The sequence below is a fragment of the Lichenostomus cassidix genome, chromosome 5 (genome assembly GCF_008360975.1).
Source record: "Lichenostomus cassidix isolate B80296 chromosome 5, HeHo_3.0, whole genome shotgun sequence".
Classification (NCBI taxonomy): domain Eukaryota; kingdom Metazoa; phylum Chordata; class Aves; order Passeriformes; family Meliphagidae; genus Lichenostomus; species Lichenostomus cassidix.
In genome coordinates, this window is record NC_139486.1 from 39,170,586 (window position 1) to 39,195,100 (window position 24,515).

At 37.8% G+C, this 24,515-nt stretch overlaps 1 protein-coding gene across 1 annotated transcript in view; it reads right to left on the reverse strand.

The window, feature by feature from the left end:
• The window catches only part of MYBPC3 (myosin binding protein C3), a 62,877-nt gene that overhangs the window by 14,186 nt on the left and 24,176 nt on the right, over positions 1-24,515 (reverse strand). Inside the window, exons 12-26 of the mRNA XM_085062590.1 lie at positions 24,286-24,418; positions 23,486-23,610; positions 22,792-22,897; positions 18,638-18,804; positions 18,084-18,249; positions 17,052-17,158; positions 16,703-16,732; positions 16,402-16,538; positions 14,810-14,887; positions 13,519-13,678; positions 11,413-11,517; positions 8,045-8,233; positions 5,892-6,026; positions 4,519-4,686; positions 3,140-3,228 (exon numbers count right to left, since the gene is read on the reverse strand). Coding sequence (XP_084918716.1) covers positions 3,140-3,228; positions 4,519-4,686; positions 5,892-6,026; positions 8,045-8,233; positions 11,413-11,517; positions 13,519-13,678; positions 14,810-14,887; positions 16,402-16,538; positions 16,703-16,732; positions 17,052-17,158; positions 18,084-18,249; positions 18,638-18,804; positions 22,792-22,897; positions 23,486-23,610; positions 24,286-24,418 — 1,895 coding nt within the window. The remainder of the gene's footprint in view (positions 1-3,139; positions 3,229-4,518; positions 4,687-5,891; positions 6,027-8,044; positions 8,234-11,412; positions 11,518-13,518; positions 13,679-14,809; positions 14,888-16,401; positions 16,539-16,702; positions 16,733-17,051; positions 17,159-18,083; positions 18,250-18,637; positions 18,805-22,791; positions 22,898-23,485; positions 23,611-24,285; positions 24,419-24,515) is intronic.

Below are 24,515 nucleotides of genomic sequence, written 5' to 3' on the forward strand. Positions count from 1 at the left end.
TTGATCTGATATGTTCACTTACAGCACCTCTTTACTGAAGTGCTGTGAGTGCCACTGAAAGACTGCAAGTGTTCAAAGTGTTGGTTTTCATATACTCTTGTATTTATAGATTGTGAAAAGCATAAACAGAGAGAAAGCATGTTCCTAATACATATGTCAGAGGATTGGATTTCTGCAATGTGTAATAGATAATCTGGGAGAGAACAGTGAGTGACAGAGTGGCTAAATAGCACACCAGAGAAACTTCAGGGAGTTCACAGCCAGGGAAGAATGAATTTAAAGGCTCTTAGATATTTATATTCACACATATATGATAGACAAAAAGACTGCTCAGTATTACTGTGAATTTTATCGACTAATAGCACATAATATCCCACCAATCACATGCCATATAATTAATTTTGAAGCAAGAATGTGTTGATTCTCTTCCTTTCACCAGAATGTTTCACCTACTTAATGCACTCAACAGAAAAAAGGTTAGTAACGTTTTACTTTCTTTTCTGTGCCTTTTAATCAAAAGTTTTGAATAGATTTGCAAGTAGCATTAAGCCTAAGACACCTTGATAATGCAATATATTTCATTTCATTTCATAGAATTTCACTGTGGAAGTGACCACAGAGGTCACTGGCAAGGTTGCACAGGAAATGTAAATAGTAGAAGGCACTGACTTTCACTTTTGTTAGATAATAGATATGGTATCTACTTAAAGTCTTCTTCTGCAATAGAAATGGTCAGTGACTTAAAATTTTTCAAAATGTAAATGGAAAAATTCTTTTTGATTTACTTTTCTTGAAAGATCATCAGTTTTACATATTCTAAATAGCTGTAGCCACAATTTTTAATACTGTGAAAGCTGCAATTCAACACTATGACGAATTTATTTCACTCAAAAAATACTGCTTGAATTAAAGTCCTCTGGCTCTGCTCTAAGAGTAAAATCTGGTGTTGTTTGATAGATTTTAGCATTTTTTGTTAGCTTTACCCTTTAGGAGACAAGAATTTATACCAGCACATAATTTGTCAGTCAGCTACTCAAATAACTTTTGAATCAGTTGGTTCAATTTGGCCAAATTTGACAGAGCACTAGAAAGATTAGCTTTCCGTGAAAAATTGATGACAGGGTGAAATGCCAAAACCTCAGTTAGTGTCCCCACTGAGGAAAAGTCAGGGAAAGCTTGGTTTTAGTGATTTTTGTTTGGCAACAGCTGAATGATCAGGCAGGATTAAGTGAAGCTCTGGATTAGTTGCTGCATGTACTTACCCTGCCTGGGGAACTGAGGACATGTCAGTTAGGGCTCCCCAGGGAAGCAGGGCAAAGACCTGGCAAAACTCTGGGAATATTACAGTGAGGAATAACTGGCGTATTATAATATACTGGGAACATAACAGTGGTGCTGCTTGCAGCAGAGGATGTGGCTGTATACGCTGGGAAGGTGGTGATGTGGGGATGTCATGAGCCAGCAGCTAAACACTTCATCTCCTGGAAGGGTCTTGTGGGGAGCAGAAAAGGCCTTGACTCTGGGTGTACACTGCTCTCAGCAATAATGAAAACACCCCTAAATTACCAATGCTCTTTCCAGCACTAATTCAAAACATGACTCCATACTAGCTACTACAAAGAAAATTAACTCTGTCCAGGTCAAAACCAGCACAAGAGGACATAAAACACAAATCTCTAAAACACTATACTTTATTTCCCTGCTTATGGGACAGCTTGTCAAATTTGTGCAATTCTTCAACTTGGACATCAAAGCAGGAAAAATATCTGTTTAATTTAGTTTTTTTAAAAATAATTATGTAACTCAGAAATAGCAGAGGTACGAATCTTGAATTCTGTGCAGGGCTAGACATCAGGCCATTTTAGCAATTTTGGACATAAGAAATATGAAAGAAAGAAAATAACCTTGTGACTATGCTGAAATAATTCAAGCATGCAATTCAAGGAAGTTACTCCATGCATGGGCTTACAATTGTGTACTAATCAGATACATCTTTGTGAAAAAAGCAACTTTTCATGTAACCCAATAATCATATAGCAAAAAGACCTGTACATTTAAGTTTACATAGCTTTTGTTCTAATAATTTTTTTCCCTGCTGGTACTGCTCAAGCAAGGAATATACGTGATGTGTGCATAGATGTCTCGCTTGTGGAAAAAAATATGTTTTGCATATCTCCAGCATCTTTTATACGAGAATTTCAAAGCTCTTCACTAATAACAGGATTACATTTCCATTAATGTCAATCTTGGACAGTAGAAAAATTTCAGTATCTTGAAATTTTCACTGAGGACTTCATTAAATGATACGTCTGTTATTACTGAGGATATCTCTGTCAGAGCCAGGGTATGTAATTTACAATTTCTTTTGCTATGTCTCCCTTGGAAAATAATTTCCTTACACACACCAATTCTTGCACACTACTGATATAGTCTTGCATCTGAAAAAAGGCATGTGGTGTTTTACAAACGGTCAGATAGTAGCCTGTATGGCTCTAGATAATGCCAAGATGAGGTAACTGGTTAGGTCAGTCTTTGTGTATGTTTTAGCAATTTTGTGCATGGCTTAGTGAAGTTGTAGTTATGTAGTTACAGACATGCACCCTTGATCATCTTCATCATGCTCTGGTTTTTATACCTTCAGCTCATGTAAAGTAATGCCCAAGCTTTTCTTTGTACACACATTCAGATTCCACATAGGGCCAACTTTAATCTTCTGCTTATGCACAAACTGTAATTGTTGCAGTAACCCTTCAGAAATTAACATAAACACTTTTGCCAAAGAACTTGCCCGGTGACATCATATACCTAAGTTCCAGAAGAGTGTCTAGTTGGATTCTTACCCTTTTGTCTCCTCTCTAAGGTGCATCCTGTGCTAAATAAGCAAGAATGGGCTTGCACGCACTTACACTTTTTTCTTCTTCCCCAAAATGTGGGATTAAGAAAGAAACTCTAAATGTAAAAAAAGTTATGACTGAAAAAAGAGTGATCCCCTCCTCAAACGTTTGAGAGGGTTTAATGAATCATCATCCATACTTATGCAGTTCTGCTTAAGCGGAGAAGCAACGGGAACTTGTATTAGGGAAACTACTTTAGGTAAGTAATGGTAAATAACCACGACAAAATAGAAGCTAATACATACCTGAAAGGGGATCACAATATTGATTGTCTCACCCACTTTCTTCACCAGAGTCTGCCTGAGGTGGCGTGGCAGCCAGAATTTGGGACGCTCTGCAGTTAAGCATTAGTACACTAAATACAAAATTTTTGATAATATGCAACATTACTTAAAGCACAAATAATGCACAGCACCAAAGAAAAGACTTGGGTAATTGTAAACATAAGAAAATTGTGGAAACACTGTTTATACTTTCAGGGATAGCTCAGTCTCTAAGTAGTTTCAAATGTATTTGTCCACTGGATACGAAGTTAGTATCAAGTCTCAGTTATATATTTACAGCTGAGCATGTTTCAGTGACGGGTGGATTTGTGAATGTGTGTCACAACTAAAATGCCAAATTTGGGTGACTTCTGTTGGATGTGAGTCTTCTATGTGGACTTTGATTCTCTGGAGAAATTTTTAAGTTCAGTAGAGAGGATAGGACAGAGGGTGTTTGGAGTAAAAGAGTGATTAGAGATTGTGATTTATCTATTGCTATATTGATACTGCAGCATCTTGTAAAATTGCCAAGGGGAGATATTTATGGACAAACTCAGAAAGCAGAGCAACTGATGGATTTCCTTTATCTTTTTACAGTCATTCAGTCGTAGTTCTTTCTTTGAGATGGATGTAGTGGAATCACATTGTAGCAGCTTACTCTTAACTAACAAAAAGGGGACCTTACTGCATGTTTTTTTGTCTCTGCTTTCCTCTACCTTACTGAAAGGCTTTCTCCTTTTGAACCTTCTTCTCCCTGTCATTTACAGAAGGAATTTCCTAATAGACAGTTAGAGTATCTGTCTTCATGACCATTTGGTATCAAGATGCATTAAAACTTTGTTTTATTTACATTGGCTCATTTTACTGCCAGTGAGAGTCTGGCAGACATTTCATGAGCCAAGGTTGAGGAATCCACTATTAGCAGCTCTTGATGTCTTTTGGACTCCAGTCAAATGAATTTTAATCTGCTGCTGTTGGGTGATACACAGGGTGGTAATTAATAATCTATGACAATGAAGTAAATAGATCTCTCACCGTAGCCAATGCAGTCATTTTGCAACAATGTAACACCTCTGCTTTTCAAGCAGAGAGGTAAATATTTTTTAAAAAATTTCTTAGATGCTGAAAGTGCCATTCCAAGACGTGAAATGTCCATATTTTGAAAGTAAGAAGTAGAATTTTATATTAAGAGCTATGCTTTACAAATGTAAGACCTGGGTGCTATGGAAATGTTCTCAGAGTCAGCAGACACTGGGCAACTCATCAAAGTGGAAGAGCTGTTTGGGTGTTATTCTCAGATGAAGGCAAAATTCTGGCCAGAGGAAATAAATGAATAAGATTTATTCAGTATAGGTACTCACGCAAGATCTCTTGAACAGTAACAGGCTCTTTTATTGTTGCTGCTCCACTCTCTCCAGCCAAGTTTACAGCTTTGATACGGAAATAAAGTTTGTCCCCTGTGACCAGATCTTTAATCAGTGCAGATGTGCGCTCAGTTAGGCCAGGAAGTGCAGGAATCCATTCTGTAGCTGCAAGTACGATATTTGCATATTGTAATAATATGTTATTTTCCCAAACTGAGGCCTTTTATGCAATTAAAACTGTGTTAGGGTAAAGTGAATTCAACTTGCAACATCACACTTAAAAAGGAACAAAATAAGTTGGAAGAAGAACTCTGGGTTGATGAGATGTGCTTACACATGGAGTTAAGGAATCTCTGCACTTTGGTATTCATAATAGCTAAAGTTAAGGGAATCATCTTTGGGTAGTTCCTCTGGCATTTTGTTTTATAGAGCTTAGAGTTGTGGGATTTCTTGAGATTTATTTTTACTACATGGGAGGGGGGAGAGTTTTGGAAATAGTTTTAGCAAGAAAATGAAGCCTTAAATTATTTTTTTTCTTCTAAATATACCTTCTGTGGCTGTCCAAAGAGACTGGTGAGAGCCATGTATGCTGAAAACAATTATGGAGGGCATAACCATAGGAATTTATTATTTACTTCCCAATTGACACAGTAGAACAGAATTCTAAGAGCTTCCTAATTCTAAAGCACAGAAATATGACTGATAAAATCATTCTGCTATGACAACGACATAGACATTCTGGTAATTTTATGGTGATGTCTCATTAAAGACTATAAATTATTTCTGGATAAATTATACCCTGTAAACCCCCTAGTTTGGATTATATGGCAGTTGAGCCTAGCATCAGGAAAAATTTCAATATTAAAGTGAGTATAAATTTGTTGCTTGGCTTTTATGACATAAGTTTTATGCTGTAGCATCACAGTACATTAAATGTATTAAATATGATGCTGTCACACTATTTATTACCAGCATAAGTATTAAATGAGGTATGGTAATGGGAACTTTAAAGTTTGACTGATGTTGTCACAGTCATGTTATTATATTGGTTTTACGGTATATGCAATTCATGAATAGTACAGAAGTATAGTAGTAACTATGGAACAGCAATGATATTTTTGTATTACTTATCTGCATTAAAGTTTATGATGATTGTGAAGATGACATTATGGGTGTGACTTCCATGGGTTTACAGTCACATTGTAATAAGTATGGTGATGGTTGGCAAGGATGTTAGACATAGATTAGAGTTAAGATTTGATCATGCTGGATATGGTGAGGCTGTTGGTAGTGTATTGAGGTGAAGTTACTGCAGTGGTAGCATTTTTAAAATGTTCAGTGGCTGCTGCCTAGTACTCATGCTTACTTACATCCATCTTTGCAGTATTCCACAATGTAACCATCTAAACCCCCGGCTCCAATCCGCTCAGGGGGCCTCCACTTCAAGGAAACTGTGCTGTCAGAAACATCTTCCACTGTAAAGTGGGTTGGTTCACTTGGAGGAGCTGTAAAGAAATATGGAGAAGTAGATTCTGAGCAAGAGCAATACAGTTATGAGAATTCAAAGGCTATACAAAGATTGATTAACAGCTGATTTATGTGCCACTGTCTATTTTAATAAAATAAATCTACCTGAAGCTCAGTTGTAAAGTGTAACGCCTATTACATAATTTCATAAAAGCAGAGCAGAAGATTCCTATAATAGGAAGGGGGAGGGACAAGAGGTTAAGGTAGTAGTTCCTATTCAGAGATGTTCCCTTAAGAGAAAAACCACCGAAAAAAGAAGACTTGTAGAAGGGAGTCAAATAGTCATGATAAGTCTGCAGAGAAGTTTAGAAATAAAAATACACATATACTGTATTCTGTACTTACACCCTGATAGTAATTGGACAAAATTCACATGTTCAGAGGACCAAATTCACAGTAGCTAAATTTCACTTCACTCACACGGTAGAGAAAATGACCAAAAGTGATGACTACATGTTTACAAAAACACTACTTCTGATTTGTGCATTTGTAACAGAGACACACTTGAGAGGAATATTTTGGGGCTGAAAAATTTTTAATTTGATTTAGATATAGCTTTTTCATATCTCTTCAGAAAAGAGTGTGTCATGGGTCTTTATAAACCCACAGTTCAGCAAGACCACTAGCTAAATTCAGTCTTCTTCAGCATGACTATTGTGTAGTAATTAAAAAATAATCAAGGAAGCCCTTACTAAAGGATCCAAAATACACATAAAAGTTACTGTGAAATAATTGACACAAAAAACTAACAGAAAGTAAACTTTTTCAAAATAATTTAGAGTGCAGGATCATAAAATTTAGTGTGCATACCATAAGAGCAATCATCTTAAAGAAACCTTTGTATGTTTGGCATAATCTGTGTATAGGTATTATAAACTGAACATCTGAGTATATATAACAGATCTTACAGAGTAAGTTAAATACAGGTTTACAAATTGTGGAACTGATCAAAATCGATCTTAGTTCCCAAAGTTATTGTGAAAAAACAAAATACAAATATATCACCTAATTTCATTTCTGTGACTGTGTCAAAAATGTTCATATTCACATGGTAGCAAGGACAGCACACAAGGGGCAAGTGCAATTGGGAGCATACACAACCACACAGTACACGATCAGAACCCCAAACCTCTTCTCTGAAGAAGTAAGTGTGAACTTTATCCTTAATCAAGTAAAACTCTGCCTATCCCATGAAAACTTTGGACCTTTTTTTTCAGTAGCTCCACTTGATGGTTCTTGTTTGACCTCTTTTGTTGCAGACCAGCCGTTGTGTGTTTGAAATCCAGAATTAAGCGACCCTTCTTGCAGCTCAGCCTTTCCTTCTGACTCCTTCACGGTATCATCTGCTTTTACATTATCTCCTTCAGCAGGCTGTACCCCTTCACTGTTATTTGTAGATTTAGAAACTCTGGTCATTTTACTCTCCAGTTATTTGTATTTTTGTGAGTCTTCTCCCTAAAAGTCTCAGCAGGCAGGCTTCCTGAGGACTCTTTTTGTTTGCTCCTTGCTCAGGGACTGCAGGAGACACTGCACTGCTGTGTTGGGAAGGATTATTTATAGAAAATCATTCCTCAAATATTTTCTTAATCATCTATCCTTTTAGCTGTGGAGAGGGCTGGGATTAAGGGAGTACTGGACGGGATACTGTGATATTTGCACCCATAAGGGAATGGGAGAAGCTGAGAGGGACAGGGAAATCTCTGTCAATTAGTTCTCCTCCTTTCCAGATCCAGCTTGACTCTCACACTTCTAATTATAACAACTAAAAATTCATCAGCAATTTCATGAAACTGGAACCTCTGTGCTCTTCAGGAAGAGGAATGAGAGATAGAGAAGAGGGACATTACAAAGGAAAAGGTTGATTAAATATAGAATATAGAGATGGTTGATAGCCTCTTTCCTAGCACATTCTTTTTAGCTATAAGAGAGGTTAAAGAGGTCAAAATTGTACTATTTTGATTTTGTCCTAGAAACATCATGGAGTTTCAAAACTCACCAATTGGCATGAAGGGTTGTGAGGCAGGGCTTGGCCGGGACATGCCGATAGAATTCACAGCATAAATCCTCATCTCATAAACTACTCCTTCAATCATTCGCTTGGCTTCATAGGTTAGCTCTTTCAAAAGGTCAAAGTTCAGTCTCATCCATCGATAGCTCTTCTTCTTCTTTCTCTCTAAAATATAGCCTGGAAAATACAGCTGTTATCATGTAAAAGAACTGGAACTTTGTTATCTCACATGCAGAAAAAAAGAAAATCCTTTTAAGTAATAGAGAAATTTCCTTGAAATGTATAAGATGAGGTATAGAGTTAAAAAATTATTTTTTTTCTCCTAATTTGCTGCAACTCACTAATCTTGACTAACAGCACAAATCCCACCCCCACCCCCCCAAAAAAAAAATCAATTGGAAGAACAGTTTGACAATTCCTTTTTTAAAAATTAATGTTTTATCAAAGAACTGATGCTAGATCTGTGTTCTTTGTAAAGTGGTGGAAATGCAAAATGCCTCACAGACAGTGCAGATCCCAGCTTGCTTCAGCCCAGCAGTGAGTGAGACTCTGCTGCTCACCATTTTTCTTGCTCTGATTTCCTTGGGAAGGGAAGTGAGCCTATATGAAAACAGAGCCAAGAGAGCTGGGTGCACTGCAGAGCAAATCTCTAGTACAGCTTAGATGCAGTCTGCATGCCTGGAATCCACATCTTAGTACTTCTGCCTCACACCCTCAACATCCATAGTCTTTCAAACACTACCATGCTGTTTTCCACAATGACTAAGTCAGGCAGGATTATCAGTATAAAACATAAACTTCTCATTTCCCCAAACTGAGAATGGAATCTGTGATTCCTGCTTGTTAATATGGAACATGGTTGTATATCACATTGGAAACATACATGTCAGATATTTTCCAGCTGACCTGCTACAAAGGACTGATCAACTGTTTCTTTCCATTTAGCTGTATTAAATTTCTGCTGCTTCTCTGTGTTGCAGATAGCGTTACTGGATGTGATCCATGTAGGCTTCTTTTAAACAAACTTTGCTTTGAAAGCTATTCATCTTTTAACTCCAGAATGAATAATCAGAGAATACAGTGAATAGCCATTTACACATGCCATGTATTTGAGTGTGTTGCATAGTTCTGTCTCTACTCATAGACTACAGAGTTCTGTACAGATGTCTGTAGCAGTGGCCAGCTAAGTGTGTGTAAGTCCATAGCAAGGACTGGTAACAGCTGTGCAGGAGAGTGATTCAGTCCCTGCTGCTCACCAAAGTCAAAGCTATCAGACTTGCAAGAGTCGCTTTGGTATACTTGGGGAGTATGATTCACGCTTAAGGTGTGTAAAGGGATGAGGAGAATGACAAGCATATTTGATTTGCTGGCATGCTGTAGCACAGACACCATGCATCAGCAGCCTTTCCTGTCAATGCTGAAGTGCAAGAAGAGCATGGGAGTCTACAGAATGTTCTGGGAAATGAATAGTGGAAGTATCTTTAAGCTGACAGGTTGTATCAACACTTTAAATGCATAAAGGTGTACTCCTGGATGTACAACAAAATGCTTGTTTTCAGTAGCTTTTAAACAGTTAAGTGTTGTAAGCAAAGAACCTATGGCTCCTTTGATACGTTCCCGTTTTTTCTCTCTTCAGCAAGGTCTATGAGACTGAGAGAAGTTTCATCAAATCAGTTTCTGGGGGGGTTTTTTGGCATTATAGCTAAGCAGTGTTAAGCACAGAAGTGTCAAAATGAAGACATTTGCAATTAAAAAAATAGGCAAAAAGAAGGCAAAATGACAATACTGGTCGTATTGGTGACATTTGGTAAGGCAGATTATTTCCCCAAATGCACCAAATGTGTGAGAGTTACAGATTCTGTTTTAGTGATATGAAAAACACACAAAACTCTATGAAAGGTGAAGATGGAGTGTGAATTTCTTTTTTATATCTGTTGGATATAGCTAATAAAGACAGTATCTGACTGCCTACAATGCCATCTGTAACAATATGAAGACAGATAAGAATGCATATGCCTTTTCCTCCCAGCCTTTTAAACTTGCTTTAAAACCTCTGTTTGAATGGGTAATGCTGCATCTCGGCTTTTCCTCTCCCCCTGCTGCAGGGGTTTTATTGGAGCTCTACCACTAGTGCAGCCCTGTGCTAACTGAAGAAACCTCTCAGGTAGTGCAAAAGGTCATTAATGAGACATTACCAAAATCATTCCTTTGACAGTGAAAACAAAGCAAAGAACTTTTCAAAATAATTGCCCTGAAAGCTCTACAAAACAAAATCATGGGCCTTGTATAGTCATTGAAGTGGTAATGACACAGCTACTGGTAAGTATCTTTACACATACTAGTTTAAATTGCTGACTTTTTGCTTGCTTCTTGTTAGAATAGATGAAACCACAAAGGACTGGCCCAGCAGTACCTTGTTTATTCCTGTACTGGTAAATTCTTTTGAATTAAATGAGATAGATCTTGTGGAAATAAATGAAGTCCAAACATCCAAAAGCAAATATAAATTCCTCTCTTCCAGATACTATTCAGGGGATCAAAAGAATTTTAATGCATTTCTAGCCCTGGCATCTCCATGGGAGTATAGCTTTCAATGTATTTTTTTTTTCAAAGAAACTGAAGATCCAGAGATCTTTATTAAACAAATTGTTAGATATGGACTCCAGAGGATTCTTTTCCATAAAATTGGTCAAGACCCTGCATCATTTTCTTTTTCTTCTGAGGATCACAGACAGTTCTATCTAAAACTCACCATGCTTGTGCAGAACTTAAAATGGTGTCAGTGATAATCTTGATTGTGCCTGCTCATTTACTGCACTGCATGATAACTTTGTATTGTAGTTTTTAGTACAGATTTGAAGGTCACTACAATGACTGGAACTGTTTTATGAATCGTTGTTTTATATGAAGTAGAATTATGAAGTAGTTTTCCACTGCAAAACGTGTATTGCATGAGTGCCTGAGATTGCAGACATCTGGAGTTTATGACTGAGGTAGCCACAGACCTGTTTTGATATTCCTAGGTAAGAACAAAGGCCTGTATACTGACCTAAAATTTCAGTCTTGAATGAGAACAATTAGCTTTAGCTGTTTTTTAATATCACCTTTTCGAGCTTTAGTAACTTGTTTGCTGAAATACTTCTGACTCAAATCGCACAGGCAGGGGGCACTCTCTCCTCAAAGTTGGAGGGACAGAGCCTAGACCGGTTTGACGCTTCAGCACATCAGAGTAGCTCCTGTCTGAGGGGTAAGCCTTCCTTATGTCTGAACATAGAGAATCCCTCTGTGCCATTTTAAAGTAGCAGCAAAAAATGTATGCAAAGCTACAAGGAACTTTGTGTTTTCGGACTCCTTACCAAGTATTGGTTGCCCACCATCATATTTAGGTGGTTGCCACTGCACAGTGCAGTAATCTTCTCCAATGTTGCTGATTGTGGGAGCTTCTGGAGGGTCAGGAACATCTGAAGAAAGTGTGAGAATGCACAAGAGTTGTTATTGTTTCAATTTCTTTATGCAAGTAAATATTTTTAACACTTTTTTTCTGTATGGTATTGATGTAATTGTGTCCTTCAGGAATCAGTGTTGAGCCCTGTCCTGTTTGATATCTTTATTGATGATCTGGATGAGGGTATTGAATCAACCATTAGCAAATTCATGGATGACACCAAGTTGAGTTGGAGTGCCAAATTGCTGGAGGGCAGCAGGGCTCTGCAGAGGGATCGGGACAGGCTGGATCATGGGCCAAGGCGTTGCATGAGGTTCAACAAGATCAAGTGCTGGGTGCTGCACTTTGGCCACAATAACCCCCTCCAGCTCTACAGGCTGTGGGAAAAGTGGCTGGAAAGCTGTCCAGCAGAAAAGAGCCTGGGGGTGCTGGTCAACAGCAGCTGAACATGATCCAGTGTGTGTGCCCAGGTGGCCAAGAAGGCCAATGGCATCCTGGCCTGTATCAGCAATAGTGTGGCCAGCAGGACCAGGGCAGTGACCGTCCCTCTGTACTTGGCAGTGGTGAGGCCACACCTCGAGTGCTGTGTCCAGTCTTGGCCTCCTCACTACAAGAAGCACATTGAAGTGCTGGAGTGTGTCCAGAGAAGGCCAATGGAGCTGGGGAAGGGTCTGGAGCACAAGTCATAGGAGGAGCAGCTGAGGGAGCTGGGGGTGTTTAGCCTGGAGAAAAGGAGGCTCAGGGGAGACTTTGTTGCTCTCTCCCCGCAAGGAGGGTGTAGCCAGGCGGTGTTTGTCCTCTTCTCCCAGACAGCCAGCAACAGGATGAGAGGACACAGGCTTAAGGTGCACCAGGAGAGGTTTAGGTAAGACATTAGGAAGAAATGCTTCACAGAAAAGTGATTAGATTTTGGAATTGGCTACCCAGGGAGGTGTTTAGGTAAAGACTGGATGTGGCAGTCAGTGCCGTGGCCTAGTTGACATGGTGGCGTTCAGCCATAAGTTGGACTTGATGGTATCAGAAATCTTTTCTGACCAAATTTATTCTGTGATTCTGTGATACAGCTTTGTCAGACAGCAACAATAGGTACAACCAGAATGTATTAATTTAGTCTAAAGGGAATCCTGCTCTTTGATGCTTCTGTGTTAGGTTGGTTTCCTTTAAGTACCATCGATTATTCAGCTTCGTTTTTCTTCCCAGACATAATAAAACTTTTGAAAAGTGTAAGGTAATGAGGCAATTCTACTTTGTAAGATGAGGCTTGCTCGAGGGTTTCCTATTTTCTCTAGAATAAACTTTATAAAAAACGATTGCATGTCTCTCACATACTTTGTGACTTCAGAGATATTCATAGTAAATATCCTGATTTAGTATTTATTAAGGATGGAAGGAGACTTAGTATTCACCAAGCAATTCTACATTTTAGTACTGTAGGTGAAAGTAATTTTCTTTCATAATTTCTAATTTGTTTCTAACTTGGCCTTTTGTTATGTGTGCCAGGGTATCAGCAAATTAAATATAATGAAAAATTTATAAAATTTACCTCATCAAAATATTATACCTCCCAGCTCTTTTGTGACTCACTGAAGAGTCTGTCAATCTGTTTATCTTCTGTTATTATGTTTCTTTATTCCATTAACCATTTACTGCTTATAGAATGAAGTAATCTCTGGTTAAAAACATAACCCACAAGACAGTGACTAGAAACTTTTCTTGTCTAAGACAAGCATGAAGCATGTACTTCAGAATGGAATGTCATCCATAAAATGATAGGATCACCTGAAACAGGACATATGTGGATTACTACTAGTGTTTGTTCTCTTAACATTTCATGCAGAAGGCAACTACCTCTGAAAAAATACTACTTCCAAATTTATGTTTGATAGTATCCCTCTCTTTATGATCCTTTCCCATATTTCTAAACTTAAAGTCAGAACTTGTACTGGTTTTAGAGAAGGGTGAGTTTCAGCCAACTCAAGATGCTTTCATGCTCTGGTCATTTCTTTCCTTCACTTACCAATAACTTTGACTGTGATATCAGCCTTATCTTCTCCAGCAGGATTCTTAAGTATAACTCTGTATACTCCCTCATCCTCCTTTTCTGCCCCTTCAATGATGAAGACACAATGGTCTTCATGCATCTCCACACGGACTCTGCCTTCAGATTCAACCAGGAGCTGTGGGCAGTGAAAGTAACATAAAATCATTGTAAGTTGTGCCAGGGACAGCCTGATGATTCTGTGTGTAAGCTGGTAAAAATCTACAAATTATTGAACAATATAGTAGTTATTGAAAAGCTGTAACATTTTTCAAATTCTATTTGTATGTAGAAGAGAGAAAATATAGACTGGTTGGCTCACGTAAATAACGTTTAGGAAAATTGATGCTGAAAATCTGCAGGTTGTTGAGATTCACCACTAGTTAAATAAACCCAGTTATGTTTCAAAGAAGCTACTAGGTACTTCCAGAAATTCCTACTTGGGATAGCTGCTAGCATCACTGTAAAGAGTTTCATGGATAAGAGTTGGTTACTGTGTAAACGAAAGTAAGTTTCTTGTAACTGTTAATAGCATCAGTGTGATTTCTGCCACTCAGTAATGTCATATGAGGAAACTTTCCACTCTTTACTAAAGTCTAAACAAAATGACTGCAAATCAATGGTACGTATGTAATACACTTTCTTCTTTATGTGCCTGTGTGTCTTTAAATTTAGAACAGGAACCATTAGAAAGAATACATGTCTGCATAGTGATTAGTACAGTGGAATCCTAGCCCTGAGAATGGTTTCTTGCTGTATAATAAATGCAAAGTATTTTTTATTCTATCAAAAGAAAAGTTATTTATGTGAAAAATAAAAGTTGTTGGAAAGTGAGTCCTGTTTCACTGATTTATAGTCCACTCTGTTCACTCTCTTGACCCATTGTCATCTTTCCACATGTCCTGTAAAATTTTATCCTAGTTATTTTTCCTGTAGTTATTATTGAAGCTTACTGAGGGGAAATAAAATCACAAATAAATTTAAAAGAGTTTTCAAATAACCGCTTTGATTCCTTGTAATCGAGCCACCATGGGATGGTGATTAGAAAGATTTTCTCAATCAGCTTCTTGCTCTAATATTATTCACCAGATCTCTCCTGCCCAGCAAGTGTCCAGTAATTGCCACTGTAAGGCAGGATCGTGGGCCTGATGGGCTATTTGATTCACCATTTTTAATATCTACTGATTTAAATTTTATTTCCTTTTGAATTTGACCTTTTATCTGGAAAACACTAAGCACATTTGTGTGATTGCATAAATAAGGAACTTACCTTATTATCAGTATTTAAATCACTGCTGTTTTCTGAGGGAGTCATAGAATCATCATTGTTTCGAATCAGGTTGTTTTTCTAGATAAGCAAAGAAACCACAGAAAGTCAGCTAAGGCTGAGCAGTAAAGCTGTTTCTGCAAGACAGAGAAGGGTTTGTTAGGGGGGTTGAATATGGAGGTGTGAGAAAAGTGAAGTGAGGCAGCAAGCAGACCCGGGAAGGAAATATACCAGCACCGAAGTAAAAAGCAGAAATGGAAAAAGATGTATCAGAATGCAGTGAATTAAGGGAAGGATAAATCAGAAAACTCAAAGTTGCAGCTTAACAAAGGAAGATGCATGACATTCCTGCAGTATTGTTTTAAATGGTTGTGAACCTGTCTGTGTCCTCTAGTACTAGTTACTCCAGATGTATAAGTACAAAAATGAGGAGTATTTCTCTCTGTAACAATGGAATAGTAAATTGATGTAAGTATTTTAATACTCAGAAATACAGTCAGGTCTGTAACACTCATCAAACAACATCTTTTGAAGTTGTGCTACTCTTTGTTTAGAATTTCATTAGTAAGCATATATTACACATCCTTAAGTCAAGACTGGCTGCTTTTCCTCATATGTTGAGACTTCATACCTCAGAAGTAACACTGTGTAGAAGTTGTCTGATACCCAATCATCATTTTCTCGGAGAAACTTCTGTATAGCAGAGTCAATTTCTTGGCTTTTTAAAAACTTGTTTCCATACTAATTGTGCATTGTAGAAAAAAAGTCCTGAGTGCTATTAAATATGCTAACCTGAGCAACAATGTGGCATAATGATGAAGAAATAGGAGATTGGGAGAATTAACATAATTGGTGATATTATTTTTTCTGTATCTGCACATATGGAAGTGTATTGATGCTGTAGAATGTTATGCAAAATATTTCTGTTTTGTGCTACTTATAGCTCAAGAGCCCACAGATGGTGAGGGGTGGGGATATTTTGAGACACCCAGAAAGGAAGCTTACTTAACATTTTAAGTCTGGCTTCTAAATTCTTTCTCTGATGTTTTGTAATTTCTTCGATAAGGTAAATAGCAAGTGTCCTCTATTTTTACTATACCACATTCAGTTTTAAGCCACTAGTCTAAGATGACATTTTCTTCACAGATTGTAGAATCCTTGATAAAGATTAAAAAAAGAGCCTGCCACCTCCAGAACATGTTCGTTCTATCAGGTGAAGGTGATGGGGATGACTCATAATTTATTTATTTTTCTCTGAGGTAGGAAGAAAATAAATGTGTATGGTATTCTGCTATCTACATGTATATATGTCTACTCATATATACTCAGTCCCTTCTTTTGGACTAAAAAAACAGGGAACAGGTCAAAAAAAAGGAACAGTTTGGGATGAATCACAAAACCAGCTAAGTCCCAAGCAGCTGCAGTGCAGGTATGTAATCTTATTTCTGGAGGGTTAAAAACCTCAAGGGTTTTAATAAAATTGAAAGGAAGATGAAAATACTTGTACATAACTGTGAACCGAAGTAAGATTTGAGAAAGAAAATCAAATTTGATGCTGAGACTTTCCTCAGACACTGTGTCAGGTTGCACATTACCTTGTTTACTTTCTGCCAGATGACAGTGGGTGTTGGATCTCCTGATACAGGAACGTCCAACCTCAGTTTGTTCCCAGCCACCACGACAATAGTGTCAGGGGATTGGCCCAGACAGTCAAGGTGGATTTTAGGGGGTTCTATAGGAAAGGTAGAGAAAATAAGTTTTAAATAGAGTTTGAGTATTCTGAATGGAAAAAGAAAAGAACATGCATGCATTAAATTAAAAATGAATAAAATATACTGCTTACTTTGCTATTGAAAACATTCTCACTTGCATATAAATAATGACTGCTATTCTTACCTTCCCTTGGTACAAAATCTATCTTGACCTCTGGGGAGAAAAAAAAAGGGGAGACAGGGAAGGAGAAGTAGATCAGAAAACAGAACTTACATAGTATCTGTACCCACAAAGTACTTTAAAACTGATTGAAATTTCATAAGGCATATTAATCAGCAGATTTATACAATAAATTGGAAAACAGGCTCTGTAAAACAATGTGGTAATGGTAATGCAAAATAACAGGGAAAAACAATGTGACTGTATTGTGGTATCAGAAAAGAGATCTGCATACTCTTTCCTGGTATAACTATAGTTAATGTCACCATTTTATCCCTCTGGAATTCCCATTACACATTCAAAGATAACTTACCCAAAAACTGAAGCTTGGCAGAAAGGTTGTAAGCAAATCCTTGTGGGATGAAGGAATAATCAGCCTCGTCCTCTGGTGTTACATCGTCAATAGTTAGCTTATGGATTCTGGAAACGTGAACAGATACATTCCATTCCCTACTTTACCTCCCCAGGAGAAACAGGGCTATCTCAAGAGATAAGGTGCAGGCTATAGGATGCTAACAGAAATTATTATTTCTTCTTCCCTTGCCATGATACAAGTCAATCCCAACAGGGCTGTAGACTTTCTGCTTTCAGTATGAAAGCCAATCCATTTCAATGCATTGTCTATAAATATTTTTGAGTTTTTTTGGTCAAGTTAGATACAAACACTAGTTTGAGAGGAAGCAGTTTCCTTGCTCTAGTCCAGTTCTTTACCATTACAAGGGCAGTTGTAACACTGCTGACTGGTTTCATTTGATCAGATTGTAACAACAATAAACTCTGACTAAGCAAACTGAAAAGTGATGCTCCATCCCTGTATTATTTTAAATTCAAAACAGAATACAGAAAAGAGTACCAAGAAAGACTTCACCTAGCATTTAATGCTGAATCTTCTTGGTCTCCATTTCCAGTAGTAGATAGACTGCTAGGAAACTTGAGCACATAATTACACAAATGTGTATGATAATATAAATACTAATTTTTCTGCAGGGTGTACATGCATGTCCTATCTAAACACTACTGTTAGTTTTAAAGTTATAAGCAATGTGTTTTCTAGATTGTTTGAATACCAAAACACCATGTAATCCTAGTGAAAACCAAGATTTATTTTTGCTGATGCACCACTGAAACCTTACATGTAAAATGCACCAACTCAGAAAGACTGCACACACACCAAAAGAAGTCAGTCACTAAATGTTGGTTGCATATGAAAAGCTTTTTTACTTTTTACCTTTTAGCTGGAGCCACGACAAAGTCTTGCTTTATATTCCTATCCCCTGAATTAACAATTCTTTTGGATTGCAATGCAATACCCAAGCCTGTACTTGCTTTCTGAAACAAGACTAACCTGCCAATATGGGAGATCTTTATCCTTTCGTCTGGGATCACCTCCTTTCCGTTTTTCAACCAGATTCCTTTCACGTTCTCATCAGAAACTTCACACTTGAAGACGGCTTGGTCACGTGCCTTCACTGTCAGGTCTGCAATGCTCTGATAAACTTCCAGCTTTTTCTCTGATATTGTGAGAATAATCGATACACACATCAAAAATCAGAGTAGCTCTATAAGTAGATGGTGTAGTAGAATTTCTACTGAGTAGAAAAGGCAAGGGCTGAGCAGGCTGTTTATGGAAGGAGGAAATATGAAGGGAAATACACAGCATGCAGGGCTTTAACAGGACTGATAGCTAAGCACCTGTGATTATCAGATATCTGTTATATCCGGCACACAGGTCTGAGTTCTCCTCGAGGCCTTTATTATCAAACCCAATGCCCCTTATTGCAGCTCCTTTTTCCCTGTCAGGAGGATTACGCAACCACTATGCACTATCGTGGAGAAGGTTACCTTCAGCCTGTTCTCATTTTCCAGCTTCTCTGGTTCTGGGATATTCTCTGTGCCTACCTTGCACAATCAGTTCAGCGACTGACACTCCACCATTGGTTTTCACAGTGTAGTGCCCACTATCCTCCTTGGTTGACTCGTTAATAATTAGATACTGTTTTTTTCCATCTTTCTTGAATCGGTATTTAAATGCTTCTTCTCTTGTCAGTTCAATTCCATCCTTTTCCCTGAAATACCAAATAGTGTTGAGTCATTTTTCTTATGGTTGAAAGAGGAGAGTAAATGTCAGCTCAATGTTACTAGAGATTGAAAGACACAAGGTGAAAGACACAAGGTGAATCCAATCTTTGAAGCATTTCAAGTTAGCAAAAAAAGATTGTTGCACAAATGTAAATGGAACCAGAATGCCTCTATCTTGACCAATAATTTTCCCAGGTATTTGACTTCTGGCTCAAGAGAATTCACCACAAGGTATTACTTGATTGTTTCTATTTTTGTGCTATAGATAAACATTAAAGTATGTTAAATGCTTATGTAGTATGTAGAAGGAACAAGGATGAAAACACACTTCACTAGCAGGGAAATTACTGACTTAAAAACTGCCATAAAGTCAATGGCACTTAATGGGATATTACTTAAAAGTATTAATTTTCCTGATGTGAAATATAATTGTTATAAATCCATGCTTTGTGAGCATCAGTAAAAGAAGAAAATTTTAGGATGGATTCCAATAAATGTGTATTTTGAATTTTGTAGCCCTTTCCATTCAAGGATGCCGCAGTATATTTAAGACTTTACTAAATTAAGCTTCACCATCCAGCTCAGGAGGAAATTTAATTATTGTAATTTCCAGTCATCATGAAGGGAAATGCGCAGGGAGGATTCATGCTGTTTAATCAAGGTCATACAAAAATACATAAGACATTTTAAGAGTTTCCTGTTCCTAATCCTAAATAACATAAACAGGCTACAAGAAAATAACTTGTAATTTCTTCAGTTTACTAATTTTGTAGCATTACATTTTTCATTATTACATTAATATATGTCTATTCTGTTTCTCGAATACTGCTGCAGTTTGCAAACGAAAAAGGTTTTCTCTTTGATAGTTAGTCACATGCAAAAACAAATAGAAAATATGTATGACTTTAATAGAGTAAAAATATTCTTTCTATTTTGTATCATTTCCCTTCTTTGTGACTTATTTGTGGCCAGTGAATCAGTGACCATTCAGCTTAACAAATGAGCTTACAGAATAGCAAATTGAAATGCTCCTTGGGACTCATTAAAATGCCATAGCTCTAATTTCTGAATAGATGTATGCAAGAAAACCTTTCGCCTCTGTTAGAGTCTGCCAAAGTAAATCACAAGCTCAAAACTTTAAGCAGAGTCCTACAACTTGTGACTTAGATGTAGCTGCTGCAACTGCATTTCAGAATCCCTTCAGGTTACTTCTCATAGCTGTTAGAGCACAGCTGACTGGAATTTAAAGTTGCTTTAGGGAAGGCTGTCCTCCCTCCCAGGTCCCAGAGCAGTGCTATTAAGGGAGGAAACAGAGGATGCCTTTAACAACCACATGAAACTGAGCACTCAGTATTGTTGTCAGGATAATGTTTCTTCTTCTTTCCTCTTCTTTCCCCTTCAGACAAGAGTCTGAGGCAACCTGTAAGATGATCTCCGAAGGCTGGTGTTCTGATTCATGCAAATTAGTTCTGGAACAAGTACTACAATGCAATACATATGCCTTTGCTGAATTGCTGAGAATGGACTGTAATCCCAAAGTTCCACATGCTGCTGTCACTAAATGCAAAGCCAAGCACAGGCACTGAGGCTAGAGGTCTGGAGATGAACATTTAAATTTATTTTTCATGGTCTGTTTTGATATATGGCTCATGAAAAATACCTGAATGTTCTATTCACCCATTAGTAAGAAAAAGTTGTCTTGAAATCTTGTTAAACAATGAAAATAAGTTATTTGTAATGATTAGGGCCTTAAATCTGTGGGAAGGGAATATTATCTTTTACTTGTGTTTGTTTCACTGACTAGCACATTGCTGATCCTATGTATGAGTAGAGTGTTTGCAGAGGGGTGTAGTGACAAAAAGAGACTGTAAACCTCAAAAAAGAACACCCAGATATCACTTGGCTTAAAATGATATCCTGCTGCAATGATAAGCAGAAAACCTCTTTAAGGTAATATTACAGGCCTTCCTTTGGCAACTGGAACAACGAAGTAGAACAATCTGTTGATATTAAAATGTAAGTGAAGCATTACATAGAATCACAGAAGTGTTGGTTTACAGAATGCCATAGACTGTGGTCCAGCCTCACATTTGAAGCAGAACTAGTGCAGGAATAGGTAGGTCAGCTGTGGTTTAGTCTTTCCAAGTCCTGAACATATATTTGCAAGATCAAATATCTGTTCTCAACTTTGCCACTCAATGCCTCTTTGTTTGGAAATGCTTTCCTATTTCCTGTTTGGATTATGAGGATTAATTGGTTAATGTCTTCTGAGAGATCACTGATGTAGCTACTATGTGATAATTGGGACACACAGATTTATTGCTACAAATATACATTACCATGGTTTGTTTTGATTTGGAGCTGATAAGATGGTACATCCAGCATTCAGAGATGGAAAAATTAGATCAGAACTGTGTATTTTATTACATCTTTTTCTTCAAGAATGACCTTATTTCCAAGACCATCTGAAGTTTAGAAAAAACCTGTTCCATAGTACTGCAAGAGTCGGAATAATGTGAAACCTTTCTGGGTGATCAAGAGAACATTCGTTTCTGATTGCTCTGAAGTGACCCACACAACATATTCTCCAAGCCCTAGTCTGATGGCCATGCCTCACCCTTATTTCTGTCTTGTGCAAGTTGCATAATTGCTTTTGTTCATGTGCTTGTGGGTTTATATCCTGGGCTGTAACAGGTGCTCTGACTTAGTGCCTATTACTTGGCTTAAACTGTTGAGCATTTCCCTAATGAGCCATAAAACTGGAACTCTTTCTCCACACTGTGCTTTAAGTTTTCCCTGGACACTCCTCTCCACTGTCCAAAATGTTCCCATTTTGTTGCCAAAGAGCATTGACAGAGTCTCACATAACAAAACCAGCAAAATACAGTGTGAATGTCTAACTGCTCAGTTTTCCATTGCAATGGTTTGATGAGTTTCTCTAACCACTTGCTGCATTTCAGACTGAGACAGCTGCTGGTTTGCCCTTGTCTCATCAAATGCCCATCCCACAGATAACAGCTCTGCAAGCTGTATGGGAGTTGTTCAAAGGCACAGGATCAAAGTGTGGCAGCTGCACTGTGTTCTGAGGGGGACAGATCTGGTTGTCCCCATCTCTTGTGACCAGGCATCTGCAAGCAGTTCCTGAACAATAGAATGTGTGTCCCTGTGCTTGTGGCTTTAATAGTGTAATGCACACCCTGTACTAGCTCTTGGACTCCATTTAAATTCTCAGTTCCTTCCTTTGGGACAGCAGATCATTAGTTGGCACTTTCCAGGAATGTAATGGGCATTGGGGGAATGCTTGATAACCATGTGCCTGAAGCTGTTAACAAGCACAGGGGAATTTCATCTGGTAGAGAAATGAAGTGAGAATAGTGTGCATGAGCCATGGTATATGAGCCCTGCTTGTCATGCCTGCTCAAGCAGCACAGATCTTCCAGCTTCTGCTCCGTTGGAATACCCAAGAAATACAGGCTTGATGGTCTAAATATTTGTCATCTTAATCTGTCTCGCTGCATAAGCATAATGACTGGCTTTGCAGGATTGCCACAACAGATGTGCTCTCCCTGTGTCGAAAGAGAGACTGACTTTTTACCTGAGAAAAAATACTTTAGAAACCAAAACACCTCACTGCAGTTAAGACCAGAAGATTTCATAAAGTACAGCAAATTCGTCACAATACAGATCTGATTATTCTGGGCAACACTTAGGCATTACTGAAGTGTAAACACTAAGCAAGAAGATGTGGAGACACTATAAAATAGCTATACTTATTTTGGGTTTTTGTATCATATTATTGACTCTCAGATCCTCCTCAATGTTTGACATATAGGAGGAGGAACAATCTTTTCCTGAAAACAATTATCTAGTATGCCTTCTCCCTTTTTATTCCACACTTCCTGGTATGTTCCATGGAGGAAGCTGGTTTCATGTTGTCTTGTTTTGTTTTGTTTTTTTTCCTTCTATTCCCTTACCATTTCACAGTAGCTCCTTCCTCAGACACTTCACACTCAAACTCCACTCTCTCTCCAACCATCACCATCTGGTCCTCCAGTGGGTGAGTGATCAGGATTGGAGGTTCTGCAAATAGAGAGAATTTTATTGAAACAGTGTTCTGAAAGGCTGGAGATCAGAGGTAGATTTCACCACTCTCTACTCCACAGGAAGAGTCCCTTAACAAATAAATGGTGGTGCTCTCTGTGTTAAAACTTAAAATTTACTATGCCAGATCACCTTATCAGGATTTTCAAATAACATGCTTCATGAGTCAGAATAAAAATATAGGATTAAACAGTTTTTATATATATTCTGAAATTCTAAGCAGGATGCATCACTTTTCTGTACTATCTGATCTGCTTGTAGAGCTTGGGGCACATGTTTATCTTGAGTGGAATCAAATTTTTAAAGTAAGTTTTTAGCCCTATTGTTGAGATGTAAATCACTTTCCAAATGAGAATGGTAACTATCACTGTGCTTTCCTGGTTGCTGTTATTGTCAAAATTTTCCTCTGTTTAGCTGTAAGAAAAATATCTACTTCAATAGATACAAGAATTTGTTAATATGTTTGAGGATTTCTTTTCCTGCAAGATCAATCAGAGTAGAGAAGACGAGAATAATTCAATGCTAAATGTTAGGGGAAATCTCCTTCCTTTTGCTACTGTTGCTCACCTTTTACAAATAATTCTGTGAAGCTCTTCTCATCCCCTACCACACATTCATATGCTGCATCGTCGGCCAGAGAGCAGTGGTTTATGGTCAGTATTCTCTTATTCCCAACAGCCTCAAAAATATATCTGGAAAGAGAATCTAAATGTAATTATCAGGGAAAAACCCTTTTGGACCCAGTCACTGCCTTCTCCTGCCTGGAAGAGGAGAAGATTCTGACTCTTTTTCTGATATCAGTGGCAAGGTTTGTAAGGATTCAAGCCAAATAGCCCTGTCCTGGTGCAGTGAACAGCAGCAGTGTTTGAAAATGCAGTACAGGAAATTATGGGGAATATTCCTACGAGTGTGAGATGTACAAACTCCTCTGAATGGTATTGGATGCTCTTCTAAGATCTAGCACAACTGCCATTAAAAACGGCTTCAGCACAAAATCACTGGAAATTTGTTTTACAAACAAGTTGCACTAAAGTACATCCCAGATCAGGAAAAAGTGCTTTTGAACCCTGGATATATTCATAAAGATCAGAATATAACCTCAGGACTTACTTGCTAAGTAGGTAGATGGAAGCATCCAGTTCCACATGTAGATTTACAGAGCAGAGGGAAGAAAAAAGAAAAAATTATGAGAACAGCAAACTGACCCTGAGTCATAGCACTCTGTAGATTCTTTCTCAGCTTCTATTTCTCCCTATCTATTCCTTTCTTTCTAAGAAAAGCTAGTTTTTTTAACTTTCTCCAAGCTTTAGCTCATTCCCTTTTGGATTTCGCAATTTCTAGTTCAATCTCTCAAATTTCTAGTTTACCTGCCGCTCACTTGGATCTCCTGTCCATTCTTCAGCCATTTCACATCAGCATCTGGATTGGCAACTTCAACCATTAATTTAATCTTTTGCCCTTTGTCTACTTGGTAAGCTGGATCCAGTTTCTTGAGGAATGCTATGACAAAGAATGATTAAAAAATTGTTTATGATTTTTGTACTCTTTTTTTCATTCTGGCTCATGAAATAAATCTTTATTCCCTTTCATGCCATTT